At 42.2% G+C, this 18785-nt stretch overlaps 1 protein-coding gene across 3 annotated transcripts in view; it reads left to right on the top strand.

The window, feature by feature from the left end:
* The first annotated feature begins 225 nt into the window (after positions 1 to 225).
* ST8SIA5 (ST8 alpha-N-acetyl-neuraminide alpha-2,8-sialyltransferase 5) overlaps positions 226 to 18785 on the top strand; it is a 40483-nt gene continuing 21923 nt past the window's right edge. For 2 of the 3 annotated variants that reach the window (XM_026086436.1, XM_026086437.1), the window contains exon 1: positions 226 to 356. In XM_026086436.1, coding sequence (XP_025942221.1) covers positions 226 to 356 — 131 coding nt within the window. Of the gene's footprint in view, positions 357 to 15764; positions 15873 to 18785 lie in introns of all 3 variants that reach the window. The other variant, XM_026086435.1, reaches the window with a different exon arrangement.

Here is an 18785-nt window from a genome sequence, read left to right on the forward strand (position 1 = left end):
GAATCTCCCGGAAACTTTACGCTGGAAGCAAGCCATTGCGCACAATCCTGGAGCTAACATCCAAAAGGGGCAAGGAAGGGGCAGCAGGGCTGAACAATGGGATACCTTGTCCTTGGATTTCTCATAGAAAAGCCGGCAAGCGTTCCCCTCTGCTTCCCCGCGAAAAGGGCATGAACGCGACAATGGACTGAATTTCACCCGGCGGAGCTCCAGCGGCTTTTAAGGATGGGATACACTGACCCTTCATCGAGCAGAGATTTGCTGGGAAACAGAACTTTGTTCTTCATATTCATCTGCGCTTTTGCCGTGGTCACCTTGCTGCAGCAGATCCTCTATGGGAGAAACTATCTCAAAAGGTAAGGGGGGACGTGAGGGAATGGAAAAAGTTGTCTGGTAAACCTGAATTGAATCTGAGACCCAGCTGTACTGTTACACAGGCTCAAACAACTCCTCAGTGTTGTGCTGACAAGGTTAATCTCTCTTGGGAAGATGCATCTGGCATCTGTAATGTCTCTTAGACCGTTAGTAAAGGACAATGTTAGGTAGGATAGGATTTGTTTATTTGTTGGATTGTGTTTTAATCTTCAGCTGCTGTACAAATCTAGGTCTTACTTAAGCTAGACTGACTTCTACCAGCGGGGTGTCTGCCTCTGATCAGACAGTGCGATATAGGCTTTTCACCGTATGTAAATTCAAGCTGAAATGGCTTGAGAGGTCAAATTATGGCAGTATGCACTTGTCGAAACTTTAACGTTGTTAGAAACAAAAATGCAGATGCTTTTCCTAAAATCAAAGTAGCAATGTTAGTGTTCCAAATAGCAAAGGGATTGCTTTATATTTTCACTGCTGTCTTCTCATGAATTTACTGCTGAGGCTGATTTGTTGTAGATCACATCAGTCTTTGATCTGAAAATGGCACTGCTCTTGTTACAGCAAACACCAGTGGGGATCTTCAAGTGTTTAACCTTGACCCACGCAGGGTTTATTTTACTTAAATCTGGTCTGAAGTGTTGTGGTTTGTGTGATTTTTAAAGGGGAACATTTCTCTTACATGCTTTGAGGTAAGTGGGTTTCAATAGTGTAGGTAGCTACKATGGAAGTTTCTACTGTAATTTAGGAGTGATTTGCCAAAAGAGTTCAATGGTTCGGTTCTTGCCTAGCTGGCAACTCATCTAGTGCCAAGAGCAAGCAAAATGCTGACAATCGGAAAATGTTTCTCACTGGGGGGAATAGCAAGGATAATAATAATATGTATAAATGGGAGCACTGTAGTTAAGAGACGGAGCAATTTGTGCACCCTGCTCAGCAGTGAGGCCTTGGTTGGGGGACTCGGTCCAGTTTGGGACACCTCACTTCCAGAAAGATGTGATCCAGTTGGAAGGAGCCAAAGGAAAGCATTGGGAATGAGCAGAGGTGTAGAAAACATGATAAATGAGAGAAGTCTGAAAAAGCTGTTTTTGTTTAGCTTAGAGTAAATCAGGGGGAGAGGTGATAACTGTCTTGAAATACCCAAACAGTTGCTGCAACGAGGAATGTCATAAACAAATTGCTCTGACAACTCCCGTGATGACAAGAAGTCATGGGCTTAAGTTACAGCAGGAAAGATTTAGATCCAGACATACGGGGAAACTTTTTAAGGGTAAGACCACCTAAGGAGGTTTAAAATCTCCATCTTTGGGGGCTTCAGGAGTATGTTAGGTGGTGTAGTACCGAGCTGCCTTGGTGCTGAGAGGGATGACTTGATGGCCAGTTGAGGTCTCGCCTTATTTTTTCAGTTTTTCCCATTTGTCCTAAAGGCATTGCARCCCTAGTTGTTTTCCTAAGCACAAATAACTGCAGCAGGATAGAGTAAGTGGAAAATAAATCCCAAGTATAAATTGAAATAAAAAATGGTAAAGTAAAAGAAAAACAGTGAGAAGATACCAGTAAAACTCTTCTCCTGAGTTTCTATCCTGCCTCATACCCTGGGAGCCTCTTCTGCCATCAGTGGCCTTCAGAGACTGCAAAAAAGGATCATGTCTGACTTCCAACCTTGCAAAAAACCCCTCTAGTCTTGAGTGCTCTGCCATCAAAGGGGCCAAAGCAGGGGCTGACTGTACGTTTTGTCACTGTGACTAGCAAACACTGTTTATTTAAGTTTTTAGTTCCAGATTTTAATAATTTGTTTCTTTGGCTTTTATTTGTCACATCGAAGATCTCAAAGAGGGTTTCTCCCCACCATCCCCAGTACAGACAAAAAGCACTTAGACCCCTTTCTTGGTTACCACTAGTTCCCACCTTTCACGGAAATAGAAGTGCAGGATGTGGCAGCCTCAGCCCGTCAGTTATTAGCAATAGAAAGGTGATTTACCCAGCTGCCTACATAGTTACCCTAATATTATCATGAAGGTACTTTTTGGTTTTTCTTTCCTGCTCYTGCTCTCTCGTTCTGCATTATGTTATGGTTTCGATCTGCCATTTGCACTCAGCTGGCGGGGAGAAAGCAAAAGGACCATTCGCAGGCCGTTTGCTCGCTGGTGCCGCTCCGTGCAGAGGTGCATGTAACCTTCCCTTAGTCTCTTCTTTCATAAACCTCCTGTATTAAGTCCCCTGTTACAAGCTGACACCGGCTACGAGCTTCTCGGACACGTTATAGCTTGCACCTCCAGGGAACACAGTTGAGCTGGTGGTTTTGGAGAGCCTCTTCACAGAGAGGAAGTGGGATATTTATAGCGTCGGTGCCGTTTGCCAAGCTGGAACTTGAGGACACCGGCTAAACTGAAGGCTAGTTACTCGCTAATATTCGATATGCTGCTTGTTTGGTGATAGCCTGTGCTCGCATCCCTACATTCGCAACACTGGCAGGCCTCCGGGCCTTTTCCTGAGGCGGCGGGAAAAAATTCCCTAGTGTACTTAGAAAAACCTGAAAATTGCCCTGAAGTAGTAGTCCAGTAAATGTACGGTGCTTTTAAGCCTAAATATAACCCAAGGCCTAGTTTGCTTTTCTGCAAGAAGATGGTTGAAATGGGTAAAGGCCAGCGAGGGAAGGGGAATCTATAAAGCTGACCTAAAACAAGCAGCATGGACACAACTCAGGGGACAGCATAGCCCAGGAACTGTTCCCAGTAAGCAGTCTGGACAAAGTCACCCTTTTCTGGGGAAAGAGGAGAAGGTGGAAAAGTTAGCTGTATGGCGGTGAGTCGTGCTGTGCCAGCTGCCCTTACAAGCAGATTTCCCACCCGAACCTCCCTGCGGACGGTGTCGTGGAGCCTGGCCGTCCTGCGGCTGCCCGAAAGCCCGCCCACAAGGATAGCGGGACTGCAGGCAGGAGAGGCTGCTCCGGGAAGGAAATACTGTGGTAAGTCCCAACCACTCAGGGAAATTCAGGAAAGGATCCAGACTCCAGTTAGGGCCTTCTCTTTCTCCTGGCAAAGGGAGAGGACGTAGCTATCAGATTTATAGGCATTCCCGCATTTTTCAAACACCGTACAACATTCTTCACTCCTTCCCCTGCTGTTTTGTCTTGTGCCATCTGCACCTAGAAGGCCGAATCCTGCCCACCCATTTTTTTCACCAGAGTTTCATCCAAGAGGGATGGATGTGGGTGCTCTCGGCCAGGCAAATGGCTCGTGCTCCCAGCATCAGCTCAAGTCCCAGCGAGCAGGGAAACTCTAAGTGGGAAAATGGCACTGGGAAACTCTGGGCTTTGTAGCTCTTGATCCCGAGTGAAAAGAATGATGAAATGAGATATAACTAAGGGACTTTAATACGGATCTCCGGGGTAATTATTTTTATTTTAGGATTAATATGTTGATTAAAAATCTGCCGCATTGATCTGCTAAAGTAGGTTAAATGCGGTGGACTTCTGCTTAAATCCAGAGCTGCAGCTTGCTTGTGTATTGATTCATCTTCCCAGTGCTTGGCTCTCCGCTGAATTTTCCTTTGAGTCAGATGCTCGGCTGAGGTCTGGCCTTTTTTGTGAGCTTTTGCGTGGCCAGCAGGGAATAATGCTGGATTACATCAGGAAACTGCCACTACCATAAAAAATGTTGAAATGGTCACTGTTCTCATCGCCCAACCTGTGGCATAGGGGAGATCAATAGGAGAGTCCTTGCCTGCTTTGGCAAGGGAAAGCTATCAGAATAATTTATTATATACCTRTATTCTGTTGGCAGGAACTCTGCTAAATACTGGTTTTCTAGCAGCCTGATTTCTGCACAGAGTGTCAGCTGCAGAAGTGAATCTGTTGCTTTAAAAACATTTTTTTTTTCAGGCCACAAGTGAGAAGAACTTATTTTAAAAGCTATTAAAGACTTTAAACAAAGATTACACTGGAGTCTGTCAGAGGGGGCACATACAGTAATTCAGTCACGCAGCAAGAAACGGTAAGCCTTCATATGCAGGCAGTCTGCATTATTTGAAAGCTTTATGTCTTTTAAATGAGAATAAAACATCACTCCTRTGTATGTGTGTGCACCCTATAATTACTCTCAGACTCTTACAGCTTGAGTTTATACCACCATTTTGGTATTTCTGAAGCTGTTTTTATACAACAATTGCAAATCAGTTCCAAGACAGCTTTTACCCCTTTCCTTACCCTCATAAGAAAGATATATTATGATCAACTTTTGCACAGTATGGGCAAATGAGGAACAAATAAAGCACAGAAAATAAAGCTGGTCTAGACCTTGAGGGGTCGCTTATATACCATGCTGTCAAACAAGATCAAATCTTACTTATATCAGGGAGAGCAGCAGTTGCAATCTGGATGCAGGGGCTGCATATGGCCTGAGTTGCATGTTCTCCTAAACTGTACTGGGGAACTGCAGCCAACTCAAGTCCACCGAGAGGTCCCTGCCTGGCAGGCGTCCCTCTGCCCTGTTCTTAACACCCTCCAAAGATGTTAGCCTTCCTAAAACCATCTATTCCAGGGTTTAAACTCTCTTTCCATTTAAATATCTTTCCCCAAGAGACATGAGCTGAAGGTCACCTAATGAGTCATCTCTCTAACACACAGTCCTGTGCCCCCTCCGTTTCTAACCAAAGTGAAATATTATCCCAGGGAAATGACATGCGACCCATGAGTCACCTCGCTGAATCCCTGACCGGGTTTTGTGCAAAGCAGGTCTTGTTTTTCATCTGTTTTCTTCAGAGAAGAAGGGAACTGGGAACTTCAGGAGACAGCAAAGCCCTGACTTCCCTGATTTTCCCCTCTATTCAGCATGTCTATCCCACTGATTTCCTACATCTTCCTATGACTGGTCCATAATAGATGCTGCTGGCATTGCTCTGGGTAGTTCATTTAGTACGTTGAACTTCTCTCCAGCCACATGCCCTGAGAGGTTGGAGGAGCACCAGAGCCAGCGCTGGGGGAGAGCTCAGGAGAGAGGTGGCAATGGGATGGAGAAGGGCACTCAGCTGCCTCCAAAGTCATTCCCGGCTCCTGGTCCCATTCCCTTTCTCATTTCTGCTGTTGGTTGCTTTACATAATGTTCCTGACTTCCCAGATTAAATAAAAGGAGAGAGCTCACAAGTACATGAGCTGTGAATTAAAGCTCTGCAAAAAACGTGCAAACATTGACAGCTCTATCACAGGTCGCAATAGAGGCTTTTGTTGTGAAAAGGGTCCCGAAACCGATATCTTATCTTCTGTCACCGGGAGTTTTTTCTGACTCATCACTTTCATTGGCTTTTAAAGAAAAACATCAAGTGGCAAAAGTTTTAGCATCAGTGCTCTCTGTGGCTGAGATGGAGAAGGCAGGCAGTGTTTGAATCCCTGCTCCCTGTAGACTTACTTTATTCCTAACATTATTATCTTGCACCTCTACTGCTAAAATGGCAAAAACCCTTGCAGATCTTCTCTGTGAATTGCCAGTCCTTGTCCATTCCCTAGTGTACAGTAATCTAAGATAACGAATTTTTCCTTTTTCATTTATTCCATTTTTTAAATGCGTGCAAATTGCGTTAGCCTGAGGTCTGTGCGATTGCCTGGTGTGTTACAGGCTCTTCCTGACCTCAAACCACAGGGGATGTGAGTTGGTACAGGGTGACCTACGGACGCTTGTCCCTTTTGCAGGTTGTGGTTACCGGGCAGTCCCTAGTCGGGTTCCCCATAAGCACATCCAGCATGGAAATATTAGTTCGCATAGGATTTGAATTGTGTTGAGCTGCAGTAGCTCTGCAGAAGCTTCTTGCCCCTGAGTGGCGGGTTGTTTGGGTCCTGTTAACCACCAAAAAGGTGTTCATCACCCTTACTGATTAATACGGGGTCAGTTAAATCCTAATTCTGATCCACAGAATAGCCAGCAGCAGCTTGCTTTTGTCCCTCTGTTGCGTGGGGATCTAGGCCTACTTTTATCCATTCAAATAGATCTTTTTGAACATTTTGCTTAATAACTGGGATAACTCTGCTTTCTGTAATTTACGCAGATACGTTGCTTCTGTATGAGAAAGTAATGGTCAAGTTCTGCCAACATCCATCATTCAAAACCGGTAAAACAAATCCCTTCCATCCAAACTGGTTTAAAACCTGTGACATTTCTTTCAAAAGCATATCTGTTATAACCCTGCTGTCTGTTTTTTTATCTTGTTTTGAAAAATGTAGATGCTTGCCCTCTGTGTATGTGAGCAAGTATGAAATTCAGCATTACCTACATTTGTGGAAAGTCAAATCCATAAATCCTGTCTAATCCATGGTGCTCGCCTGCTGCTGTTCTGTTCCTCCCAGGGCCCTCCCATAAACATGGTATTTTATGAATTCAAGTGCAGGAGGGGAAGGCTCATAGATAAGCGTAAATATGTATCTCAGTAAGGAAGAACCCTAATTCTGTGAGAGGAATGGGAATTAAGTCACCTTTCTCATCATTTTCCACTGACTATCTCAGCTGGCTTCTTGTTCGGCGCACTGGTTTTTGGGTATGCTTTTCTTGGGGATCTAACCCCCTCCGAAGGGTTGGGTGGGATGCCTTGGTATGCAGCTCCGTTCCTCTTGTTTCTCTGCTGTCTGGACCCTGGGATTTTGAGTTCTGCTACACCTGTATCCCCCACGGCTCTAGCTGTGAGCGCTCGCCTCCATGGCTACTCTTGCAGATGTCCTGGTAATTCAGTCTTTTTTTCTTGACCTGAGTTTCCTGATCGTTCTTACACTCTCTGAGTTCTGTTCAGACCTAATCACTGTGCAAAGCTTTGCATTTTCCTCCTTTCACTGTGCCTCATTCTTACCCTTGATTGCTTTTTCATTTCCTTTCTTATTTTTTAATTCAAGTGTATTCATTGCTCAGCAGTCCATGTCTCCCTCAGGCAAATTGTGGAGTCAACCTCCCATTTCTTTGAGGTGTCCTTGCCCTCAGTTACTTGCATCCATTCTGCTTCTTCATTGGCCCTGCAGAGAGTCACGGTCCTTCCATCCCCTCTTTATTTATTTAGTTTTATGCTTTAGTTCTCATGGTGAAAACCTTAAAAAGCAATCTCCGTCACTAGTAGTTTCACRGCACTTTCCGTAAGAACAAATACAGTCAAGGCTACAATTTTCACAGTCCCAGTTGAAAAGCTTGTGCAGTCAGCTGCTTGGAGGGCGTGCACACATGGTAGCATGAGATCATGCCTTCTGCTTCTATGTGTGGAGAGAGGGACTATTGCCCACTCCTGCGGCTAATATTGAGTACAGACACATTGACTCTAAATGGCATTTTGCTCACCYTCATCAGCACAGATCCTCTGTGCAATTGGGTATGTTTACACTGCAGAATATAGTGCAGTGTAGGGATGCTTGATCTGCTTCTAAATATATTAGCTTTGGAAACACGAGATGCAAAACAATTGGTTCAGTCAGATCTCTAATGGTGTGGTGAGATTGCTTGTGGTACCCAAGCTGGGTCAGGTATCTTTGCACCGAGCTGTCGTCTCAAATGCTGGCAGAATTTGCTGATCTATTAAAATATTTGGGATTTCCTGTGACTCTCAGTGTGCTTGGGGCTTGGTTGGCCTTTCYTCTAGAAAAGTTCACAACCTTCCTCACTGTCAGCTCATTCTGTTGTGGATTTTATGTTTCCCCTACTTATTACAAATAATATTTTAATTATTAATAATTATTACAAAATAAATCCAAGCTAAGTAGCTACTCCTCCTCGCATGTTTATCTTCCAGCCACAGACCAGAAATGGAAAGTCTGTATTGTTTTGAAAGGTAGCCTTTGATGTCCTTGGTATCCTGGTCAACACTTCTTCCATTGTAAGCAGACTAGCTGAATGTTAGTGTTGGGTCTATTTTATCTTTCTTGGGAAGTGATTTTAGATAAGTTTTTTTTCAGAAGATGTATATGAATATCTGATACAAGGTGGATCCCAAATGTGAAATGTGCTACATGAAAGAAAACCTTTTTTTCTGTATAATAGTGGTTATAATCCAGAAGCTTCCCACCTATGTTTCCAATTTTGCTCTATGTGCTAGTCAAAACAGACTCCTCCACCACTTTATTACTACTATTTCCCTCTAACATGTCGGGCCAAGCTTGTCCCTGGTGTAATACTGTTTAACCCAATGTGTGATGAACCAGATGTGCCCATTTCCAGCATTCTCCATCCATATTTTGCTTCTCATGAGACCCATGCTGTTTGATTTCTTCCTTTCATTGTGAATATATCAGTTTTGCTCTCCTTCATGATTTCATACATTTTCAAAGCCTTTTTTAATGGTCTTCTCCCAGTAAGATAACAAGGAATCAGCTCATCAATTCCCCAACTTGCAAGGTCATTAGGCCGCCTGTGCAGCTACAGACATCACAGCCGTAGATCACTGAGACGAAGATTTCATATCTGATTGGTCTCTATTAATGCAGTGAGCAGAAATATTCATGTGTATGTATCCAGACTAAAACTGGCATTTTGCTCATTTTACTCGAGAAATAAGGATATTTCAAAACCGGACAGGTCAGACTCAAATCTGCTTCCGCTGAATGCAAACRTGAGTTTTACAATCGACTCACATAAGAGCACGTGTGGGCATACGTGGTCACGTATGGGAGCATCCTGCTCAAGTATGTGAGCTGGTCCCAGAAATGTTTGATCTCTTTCTTCATGCTGTGTGTGGCAGGATTATGCCCACGGATTCTCCACTGAAAGAGGCCAATTCACACACTTTTCTACTGCCATTACAGCCCAGGTGGATCTGGACCTGGACTCGTTACAGACAGATATGCATTTCTTTCATCCATATTGTGTCTTTCTAGATTGCTGTGCCTTGAATATTTATTTAAAAATGGATTGGAGCTTTCAAAGTGATAATAAATTTTTAAAGTAAGCATGTGCCTCTCACTCGTCATCTAACTTGACTGTCTTGGGTTACTGAGTCCAGCCCTTTTGTCAGCAAAGGGGAGGTTTTGGACACAGAGGCTAGTCTGCCTTGACTCTCTGCTGGTTCTGGTTTGATGCCAAGATCTCAGTGCTCCTTAATGAATGCTTTACCCCATAGCATCTAGGAATTAAAACATTTTCAAGCCCCTCTGAAATCTTTTCAAGTGCAACGTGAATAAGCTTGCTGTTTCTTCAGCAAACACAGCAGGATCCCCAGTTTTCTCTCAAACTCCACTTGCTGTTATCTCCATCAGCTCCTATCCTTGTCTTCGCTCGTGCATCAGCCTGTCACACTGCAGATTCCTGTTATTATTCCCCTTTCTTATCCAATCTCCTCATTGTCTCTGGTCCATTTTAGTAAGTGTTTTCAGTGCAGGTCATTCATGCATACCATTGTTTTATTTTCCATGCACCCTGTGGACACAATGAGTCATGTTCTCCTTATTTTGCAGAAAGAAGGAACTGAATCTTCAGCAAGATTAACCATATGACTTTCCTATACCTCTGTGACATCCCTGTTRTAGTCTAGGGACTATAGTCTAGGGACTGTTACAAGTCTAGGGACTTTCCATTTCATGAGCATTAACATGCAAGTCTTTAGTTCTTCCTCTCAAGGGCACAAGAATTAGGAAAGAGGGAAACAGGTACAGTGGAAGTAAGTAATTTTCCACTGAGTTCAGGAAGCCGATGCATGGCCTAGGCTGTCTGCTGCAAGGGCTRCGTATGGCTTCTGTGTTTGGGCAGCGTGTAACAGCACACAGTACCATGACTGGGTCTGTAGAAATGTGATTTTAAAATTATTAACAGTGTATATAATTAATGTAGATGCTATTAACTTACAATTGAAACAGGAGCCAGATTCAGAAAAGCTGGGCTTGCTGACATCTTTCCCTGCTGGGCTCTCTGCAAGGGGCCTAGCTAGTCACATAGGGAAGAAATGTGAGAATTAGAAAAAGAAAGAGCAGAGAAAGTGAAGACAAATAGGAGATGGAGTTCAGAAGGAAAATGTAGCAATTTGTCTTGCTCTTGGAGGCATTCTTGTCCTCTTTTTACCCTCTGCTTCCACCTTGCCTGACCATCTGTGGGACCAGCAAACAGAGTTAGATTTTGGCTTTGCTTCACAGATACAACGTGACAGTGTTTTGTGTCTGCTTTTGCTTGCTTTTGGATTTATTCAGCCTGCCTCTGATAGATGCAGGATGGGGTAGTAGTGGCTGTCACCTTGAAAGACGAGTGGAAATAACCCGCTGAGTGGGATAAAATAAGGTGAGCTGGCTGTTTTGGGGAACAGGTTGGCATTGGAGGAGAACGTGCTCTTCCAAGCCTTCTCATGCCGTCCGTGTGATGCCCTGGTGGCCGTTCAGTCCTCGTTACACATAGGTGCTGATCGCTGTGTTATTCAGCCGCTTGCCCCAGTCTGCTCTTATGCCTCGAAAGCATGAAGGTCTTCCCTGAAAAAATCTGCAGCATGCATGATCATGGCCTGCTGTCTGGTTAGAGCCCAGGCAGGGTGCCAGCAAGTACATAAAGCCTTCTGGGTCTTCTCCGTTTACTAGCTGTAGAATACCTCCTGTATAAGAGCCTTGCCCTCTTGTTTGAGCTGGATTTTCGGAAAGGCAGTGAGACACTCCTGAGGTGGGATCTCTGTGATGAGGCGGCAGCATGGCTCCTGAGCTTCTTGCTGCAGTCTATCCACTTGTTCATGCTTGTCTGTTTAATAGTTCAAAACCCCCATAATTGTTTGACATTCGCTGCCATTAAAACCCCCACTTGCGCAGTTGCTGTTTCTTGTTTGGATTACAGCAACAGGCTTTTTGCTTTGCATCCTGCTACTTCTTGACAGCCGGTCTTGACAAGCCCTTCAGAATTATGGCTGCTTCGTTAATTTTCTGGTTCTTTTTCACCCCCTCCCGCTATCCTCACGTTATGCCAGTGTTTATTTGACCACACACTGATTCAACATTTAGAGCTACTGATTAGGATCAAAATACTGCTTTGACATTTACTTGAAACTGTGTGTCTTTATTGCTAAGACATCCAACTTAGCGAGTTTGCTCATACAAGGGTGTTTATACTCATATTTGTTAGAGATAAGTCCTGTGATTACTGATGTCTATAAACCAGTATATAAATACTCCTTTCGCCCACAGCAGAACTCTCCTGATGAGAAATTTGCTCAAAGTCAATGCGCAAAATGAAACATCTCTGAAATAAGAGTGTTTCTGGTTATTACATCTTTTGTAAAGACTTCCCTTGTCATCATCAGCATCATGCATTGGGGAACCATGCTAATTTTAGAAGGAAATAACATTAGGACATATTGAGCAAGTGGCCCAGTTCCACCATCAGGAGACATCGGTAATGATCCCAAGCTTTTTTTTTTTTTTTTTTTTGATTATTTGACATAAACTGTTCTAATTACATAGAGGACCAATATGTCTACCTCCAGTTCCTGTTTTTCTCCCCTTCTTTTAATTTTTTTCACCCTCTTCTTTGTCCTGCTTCTTTCTCTCTTCCTTTTCCATATTTCCATTCTGCATATGCTTTCCTATTGCAGTTCTTATTCACAGAAGCTTAATTTACCTCTTCTTTGTCTGCCTATTAAAATGTAAGATAGTTAGTGCTGAGAGTGAATGTGCTAGATTTTCACTACCATAATATCCCAAAGAAATATACTGGTGGAGCAGTTCGCATCTCTGATCTATTTTCTCAGGCTGTTTACAGATTCAGGCAGACAGGATTTATGAATACTTAGAGTTGCAAGGTTTCCCTCACAACTGTGATGATAAGCAAATTCCATATTTTTTAACTTGAAATCTCCTAATTCTAGGCTGACTGAAATCAATGGTAAAACTCTCGATAATCCTGTTAGGGACAGAATTAATTCAGGTCAGTGTTTTCAAATGACTCATTCTCAATTTCTACTCAGTCCTGATGCTACAAACCTTTATTTATGGGAGTTGTTCTTAACAGGAGGAATAGGTTTATTGTACCATTACTCCAGAAAACGCAGTACAGAAACCTTGTACAGCAGACTCTCAGTGAGACACACAGTCTTATGAGCAGCATAACGTTTCTTCTGAGATGTATTTTGTGCTCTAAGTCCATGTGGTGTTAAACTCATGAGTTCCTGTTTGTCAGAAGGAGAACACCACATAGCCACCTTTCTCTGCTCCTGCGGTACAGGATCAGACGCTTGCTACTGATCCTGAGCTCAGCCAGCAACCTTGTGATTTGTCCTTACCATGTAGGAGGAGAAGGTTCATACCCAGACCCCTGCTTGCCCTCATTAGATATTTTTGTACCTTAATTAGATCCCCCATTCTGCCATTTCAAAGCTAAGTATTTTAAGCTGTTCCTCGTAAGACATATCTACCATTCCTCAGCGTTAGTCTTCCTGATCTCCTCTTGGATCTTACCCAAAATTCACATGTCCTCCTTTCAACTGGGTTCCTCAGCTGCAGTACACAGTGTTCCCAAAAAAGGCTTGACGAGAGGAGGGCATTGAAGAGTGATTGTCTCATTTCTTTTGCTTTGTGAACAGATTCTCCCCTCTGCCTTTGAGCATTTGCTTAGCTTTACTTCCAGCTGTTACTTGCGGAGCAGAGATGTACAAGGGGAAGGAACCTTGCTGCATGTTTTAGTCTTCTTTTCATCTGCCAGAATAATGGCTGTGTTTTAGGAGAGTTCAACTCTGAAGGACACACCAATATCAGCTATATAGCTAGATTGCTGCTGTCTGTTTCAGTTTGCAAACAAGTATCCAAACCCCAAATTGCTAACTTAAATCCAATTAAAAAGTTCAAATCAAACTTGTTTTTCCCACAATTCTACTATTTCTTCTCATGTATCATTCACTGCTGCCCTTAGCAGTTAAAACCTATTTTTAAGGGCATACCTTTAGATACCTTTTAGAAGGACATATACATTGAAATGAAATGCTTTTCCATCAGGGTCATAAAGAGCAACAGAAAAATGTGTTAAGACTGTGTGGTACATAGGAGAGAATCATGAGTGTTTATTTCAACAAGGCTAAAAGTGAAGGTGTCTTCATTAAAGTGAGAATTGTCTCTTATTTCTTCACACCAATGTTCTACTCAGAAGTAGTCACCCTGGGCAACCTCAGCTGATAAAAATAGTCAGAGGTCAGTGGAAGGTAAGGCCATAACTCATAACCCTTATAGTCAGTGGAAGGAGAAAGATCCTTCCAGATGATAATTTAAATCTCAGGAGAGGCTGAAGAGAAGTCTTTGCTTGTTATATTTTTTGTGTTTGATCTGATCCTCTAAGCTGATCACCAAAGTAGCTCTTTCCAAGCTGATGGCAAGTTATAAGTGTGTGGTATCATCTCATTTTGCTTATAGTAATCAGTATAGTCTCTTCCACTTGTTCTATAGCTCTCCTGATCTTTTGGAAAGCAGGGGAATTGCATTCATATATTTAACTAAGAGGGAGTCAGAATGGGCCTTCTATGAGCAAAAAATTAGCTTCTGTATTTGAAATATTCACATTTTTATACTTAAAACATATTTTTGAAAACACAAAATTTGAAAGTTGGGGAAAATGCAAGAAATGAAAATGCATTTAAAAGGTTCAGAGGAAGCTTTTTAAACCTTTTATAGTGCTTTTCTCCCACCTTTTGAGGTGGGTAGCTGCTTATCAGGCACGGGAGGAGTTTCAGAGAGTAGTTCATTATGGTCTTCAATTCTGAGTATTTAAAAGACTCCCTTCTGCTTTCAGAATTCCTTCTCCCCACAAAATGCTTTCCCCCAAAAGTCTGTTTTCAATAAAAAACAGCCAAACAAAAAGATTAAAAGGCACAAAACATAGAAGAGCAAGCTTCAGAAATTCTTTCACAACACCTAGTTTTCAGGAAGGAAAAGGACATTTGTTGTGACATGCATTGCACTTCACCTAGACTGTGGGATGCTTCTGTCTAGTGTGTGTGCCCACACCACAAACCACCCCGGGCTCCCTGTACTGCTGATGGAGGCCTGGTCAGTATGGTCAGGAGAATTTAGGGAGTGGATGAGTTCATCCTAGGGTAGAGGCCAGCCTTCGATCAGATGTATCTGTCCCTAGGCTGCACTGACTGCATTGAGCCACTCTCTACTGATTTTTAAGAACCAAGATGATTAGCTCGGGTGGACATGCCTGCATTGCAGATACCTAAAGTTAGACAAGGTGATGTAAATCCCCAGGCCAACTGGGATTTATAAATGTGTTAAAATGACTGTGGCAACAAGGAAATACTGTGCGCACACATTTCTGCGATACAGTACAAATAAGCTCCTACCATATGTTTTTGGAGCCATTTAGAGCTATTCCCCTTTTTTGCTGCAGCAAGCAAAGAGGCCCTATTTCAATGCCGCAGGCCTTTCCTGCTTAATTTCCTGTGCAGATAACTGCTGCCAATTCAACTAGAGGTAGGAAATGGTCTGAGAGATGCTCCAGTCCTTCTAATCAGTCTGTTGACCAAGAAACCTAGCCAGGACCTGGATGCCCTTCGTTGCGGGCAGAGTGGTTGCTGGCAGATCGCTTCCTGGCTGTCCCTGCACAGCCCAGCCAGGGAGTTAACTTTCAGCCTTGGCAGCACCAAATGTTCACGACTCAGCTGCCAGGCTTCTAAAATCATGAAATTGGGTTAAACTGGAGAAGATTAAAAATAACAATCTGCAAGATTCTTTTTCTTTGACTTCTGAGCTAAAGGAAGGATTTGGCTCTTACTATCAAACATTTCAGACCCAGCTTTTTAAAATATACGTGAAATTCCTACCAAACTATTGTTGGTAGTTTCCAGAAGACTGCAGGCCTCACAGAACTTTCAATTGATTTGTGAAAGTTTGGGAAACAGGGAGCAGTGATGATTGTGGTATGCATTTGCTTAAAAAAATATCATCTTCCCAAAGACGAAGAAGAATTAGTATCATGTGACTTGGATAAGTTATCAAATATCGTAAATAATGATAAGTCTTTTGCTATCATGGCCAACAAATCAGAGGAAAGACCCAGTCCCCACCACCTTTAATAACAACTGTAGTTGTAAAATTGAAGTTTGGGGTTTGCCTCTTTGGCCCTGTGGATCCACAGCAGTTTTCCATACTGTGTCCAGCTTTTTCTGCTTGTGTTTCTGGGAAGGAAATTTCCACCTTGTGCCATGCACATGTGTGTTGCTAATGAGCACATATGATTTCTGGCCTTCTAATTTGGATGGGGAGGCTGATGCTGTTTGCAGCCAAGGACTTGCAGAATTTGGTTATGAGGAATGAAAGTTAATCATTTGCAGTAGTAAGACCTGTGGTTCTTGATATCTTTTTATTGTGTTTGATGAATCTGTCTTATCCACTGTGTTAAGAAAAAGGACATAAGATCTCATGCTGAAAGAGTTAACCTAATGAATGATATCAAATATCAACTGCCTCGTTTTCTTGCTAGAGGGCTGCAGTTTAGCTGGCAGAATGGAGAGGAATTGGCAAATTGGACCGGCACCATTAATTTCACCGATGACGGAGCAGTGAAGAGTGGCAGTGGCACAGGCACCAGGTACCAACCCCTGAGGGAATGACTACAGAAAATCTGGCCCTAGGCTTTCTTTACAAGAGAATATGTGTTCTAAAAAAGACATAGTTTCACTTGAAATCCTTCCAGTGCCTAGTCGGGGAAAAATGTTCTAGCGAGATAAGACCAGAGTACTTCCCTTATTTATATTATTCTGAAACTGTTATAAGAAGCACTGATGTGCTGTTGAATGTTTTGTACTTACTTGTGGTAAGACTCTTCAGACTGTCGAGTATCTGAAGGCTTGGGAAACTCCATGTGTATAGTCAAGAAACTGGCTGTGGCTATGGTCACCTAGGTAAGCTGTGGTATCCCCAAAGAGCTCCGTGGATGTCACAGGCCATCGACACGAATCTGGTTCATGGGGCTCATATTTGGGGTGTCTTCCTGGAACCTCAGTCTTAGAAAACTTCCCTGCCAGGAAGTCTGTCTAATTAGCAGCTTTGGCACAGGGTACACTCCAGCATGTTTATCTTGAAGAGCAAAGGTTTGCTTAGTGCAGAACAACTTCAGGTGAAATCTAGCTGTGGACGGTTAAAAAGTACCTTTCAATGTGTAATACTTACAGTCCCTATTGACTTGAATGTAGAGATCCTGAGTCATGTGTAGTTGAGCTCAATAAATACCATGGAAATCTTAGAAATTAGTCAAAGAAAAAATAAAATAATTATAAGAAAAGAAACTGACATTTATTACCTATTTATAAGTACAGCTCTCTGTGGATAAATTATGTTTTTTATTAGCGATACTATCACAGTATATTTTGGTAACCATACGCCACTACAGCTGTGGTGCTGATAGCATTTCAAAGGCAAGCGGAAGTACAGAATCTGACCTGCCAAAAATCATACAGTCTCACTGAACCGCAGCAGTGCTGCAATTCCTGTTGCAGCTCTTTGCTGTAATGCGATCCTGTATCACTGCTACCCGCTGCTCAATTGGTTTAACTAGTCAAGAAAGCTTTATGAAAAGAACCGGCTTAGCTGCTGTTTTAGCCCAGAGCGAAGGAAAAATGATTTTATCTATTTATCTATTGCTACTTTTGTTGCTTCATTTGTGTATGCGTTTATAGTCTGTATATTCAAAGTCTTCAGTCTGGGCACTTGGCATATCAGAAAACTGAACGTGACCAAAAAAAAGAGATATTGTCTTGCTGAGGTAAGAGAATTAATAAATATAGATTCCTCCCTCTAGGCACCCTTGATAGAGACAATTGAACTGTCATTCAGTGCGGGGGGGAGACAAAACCCTTGACTGCAAGGTACATTTATGAGGCACTGAACTGCAATACTGTCTCAATCTGTTTAACCCCTTCAAAGAGTAAGAGGTTCAAGGTACAGGGGCTTTTTGTACAAATGGGCTCTAACTACACAATTCAGGTATAAATTTCAAATATAAATATAAAGATGGAAATTTCAAAGTTAGTGTCATGTTAATGACTGTGGAGCTGAAAGGTATTTGGGGGCAGAAAGGGATTTGGGGTTAGGGATAATTCTGGCTGGAACATATTGCACATAAGTGTGTTACATATATTATTTGCATACTGTATAATGTCTGTAAGCTGAGAATACAGGAAAATAAGAAAGAACTATATCAATGTGGTGCTGAGACTGTGCAGTGAATAACTGCAAAATTAGGTCATAAACTGTGTTTACTGTTCATCTTTAATCACCTTTCTTACTGTGCTATCACTAGACATCTCCCAAGAGTCTTAATCTAACATCCAACTCCAAACTGTTGATACCAATTGAAAACAAGCCTTCCCCTAATAAATAATTCTTTCCACCAAATGAAAAACTTGCAGACTAAATTTTACTGACCTAATTTATTTGTATATATTTACAAGTCTCCAGCGACGTGTCTAAAGAGCACAAAACTAACTATATGTCAGCATGTGCACAGTAAATACCTTTCACTGCATGGCTCTGCAGTTTATCATGTGTTATTACCTTCTTGTAAAAGGTTTGGTGTTTAAAGATATTAATTGAAATAGATACTTTTAGGCTTTTTAGATATATAATTTAGCACTGAACTGGTAAGCATTTCATTAGTTTGTATCATTTACATGTTTACAGGTGTACAGGAACATGTTTAGTCATACATATATACTATTTGCCTATGTATATTCTATAACAACTATTTCTCTTTTAACTAGATAACTTAATATATGCTGTTGAGACCCTGACATCTCATTCTGTAAGATCAGAGTGATTTAGATGAAAATGTCGCACTTCTAAGTAAAAGGCATACTGCGTGAATAAATGCATTAGAAATTGTAAGACAGTCAGACTTCACAAGAACAGTGGCCATATCAAACCAATGAACAGTGAAGATTAAACTTTGCACAGAGAGGATCAAATAGCACATTAAGTGAAGAACTTCATGTTATCTGAGTACTAATACAGAAGTCTTCTGCAGCTGAAGACTCAAGAGATGGTTACACTAACACCTATGCATAATTCAACATCTGTTAAAGTGAGTGAAGACTTTCTCATTGATTTCAGTAGGAACTTAACTAAAGTACAAAGTTGAAGCATGGCTTGCAGTTGGAGAGTCTTTTACTGTCCAGGGGAGCTCATTACACAGCTTCAGACAATGAGTCTTACTCTGATAGCAGACAACTCCCCTGTGCCAGAGAAACCAAGCTAACCAGGGGATTTCATCCCAGTGCATTAGCCAATTCTTTAGATTCCTAGGACCAGTCCATAGAGATAAAAACTGGTATCATAAGCTTGGCTCAGTATTTGGTAGAATTGAGAGCATGGATGGTATGTGTAGGTTGTTTGCGGTAGCTAATGTGGGGAGATGTCCCACAGTGCTCTGTATTTGCTGAAGCTTTTGGGGCACCAAAAGCTTCATTTCCATTTATATTGCATTAATGCAGGTCTTATAAGAAGT

The sequence above is a fragment of the Apteryx rowi genome, unplaced genomic scaffold, assembly GCF_003343035.1.
Source record: "Apteryx rowi isolate R43461 unplaced genomic scaffold, aptRow1 scaffold_694, whole genome shotgun sequence".
Lineage (NCBI taxonomy): Eukaryota > Metazoa > Chordata > Aves > Apterygiformes > Apterygidae > Apteryx > Apteryx rowi.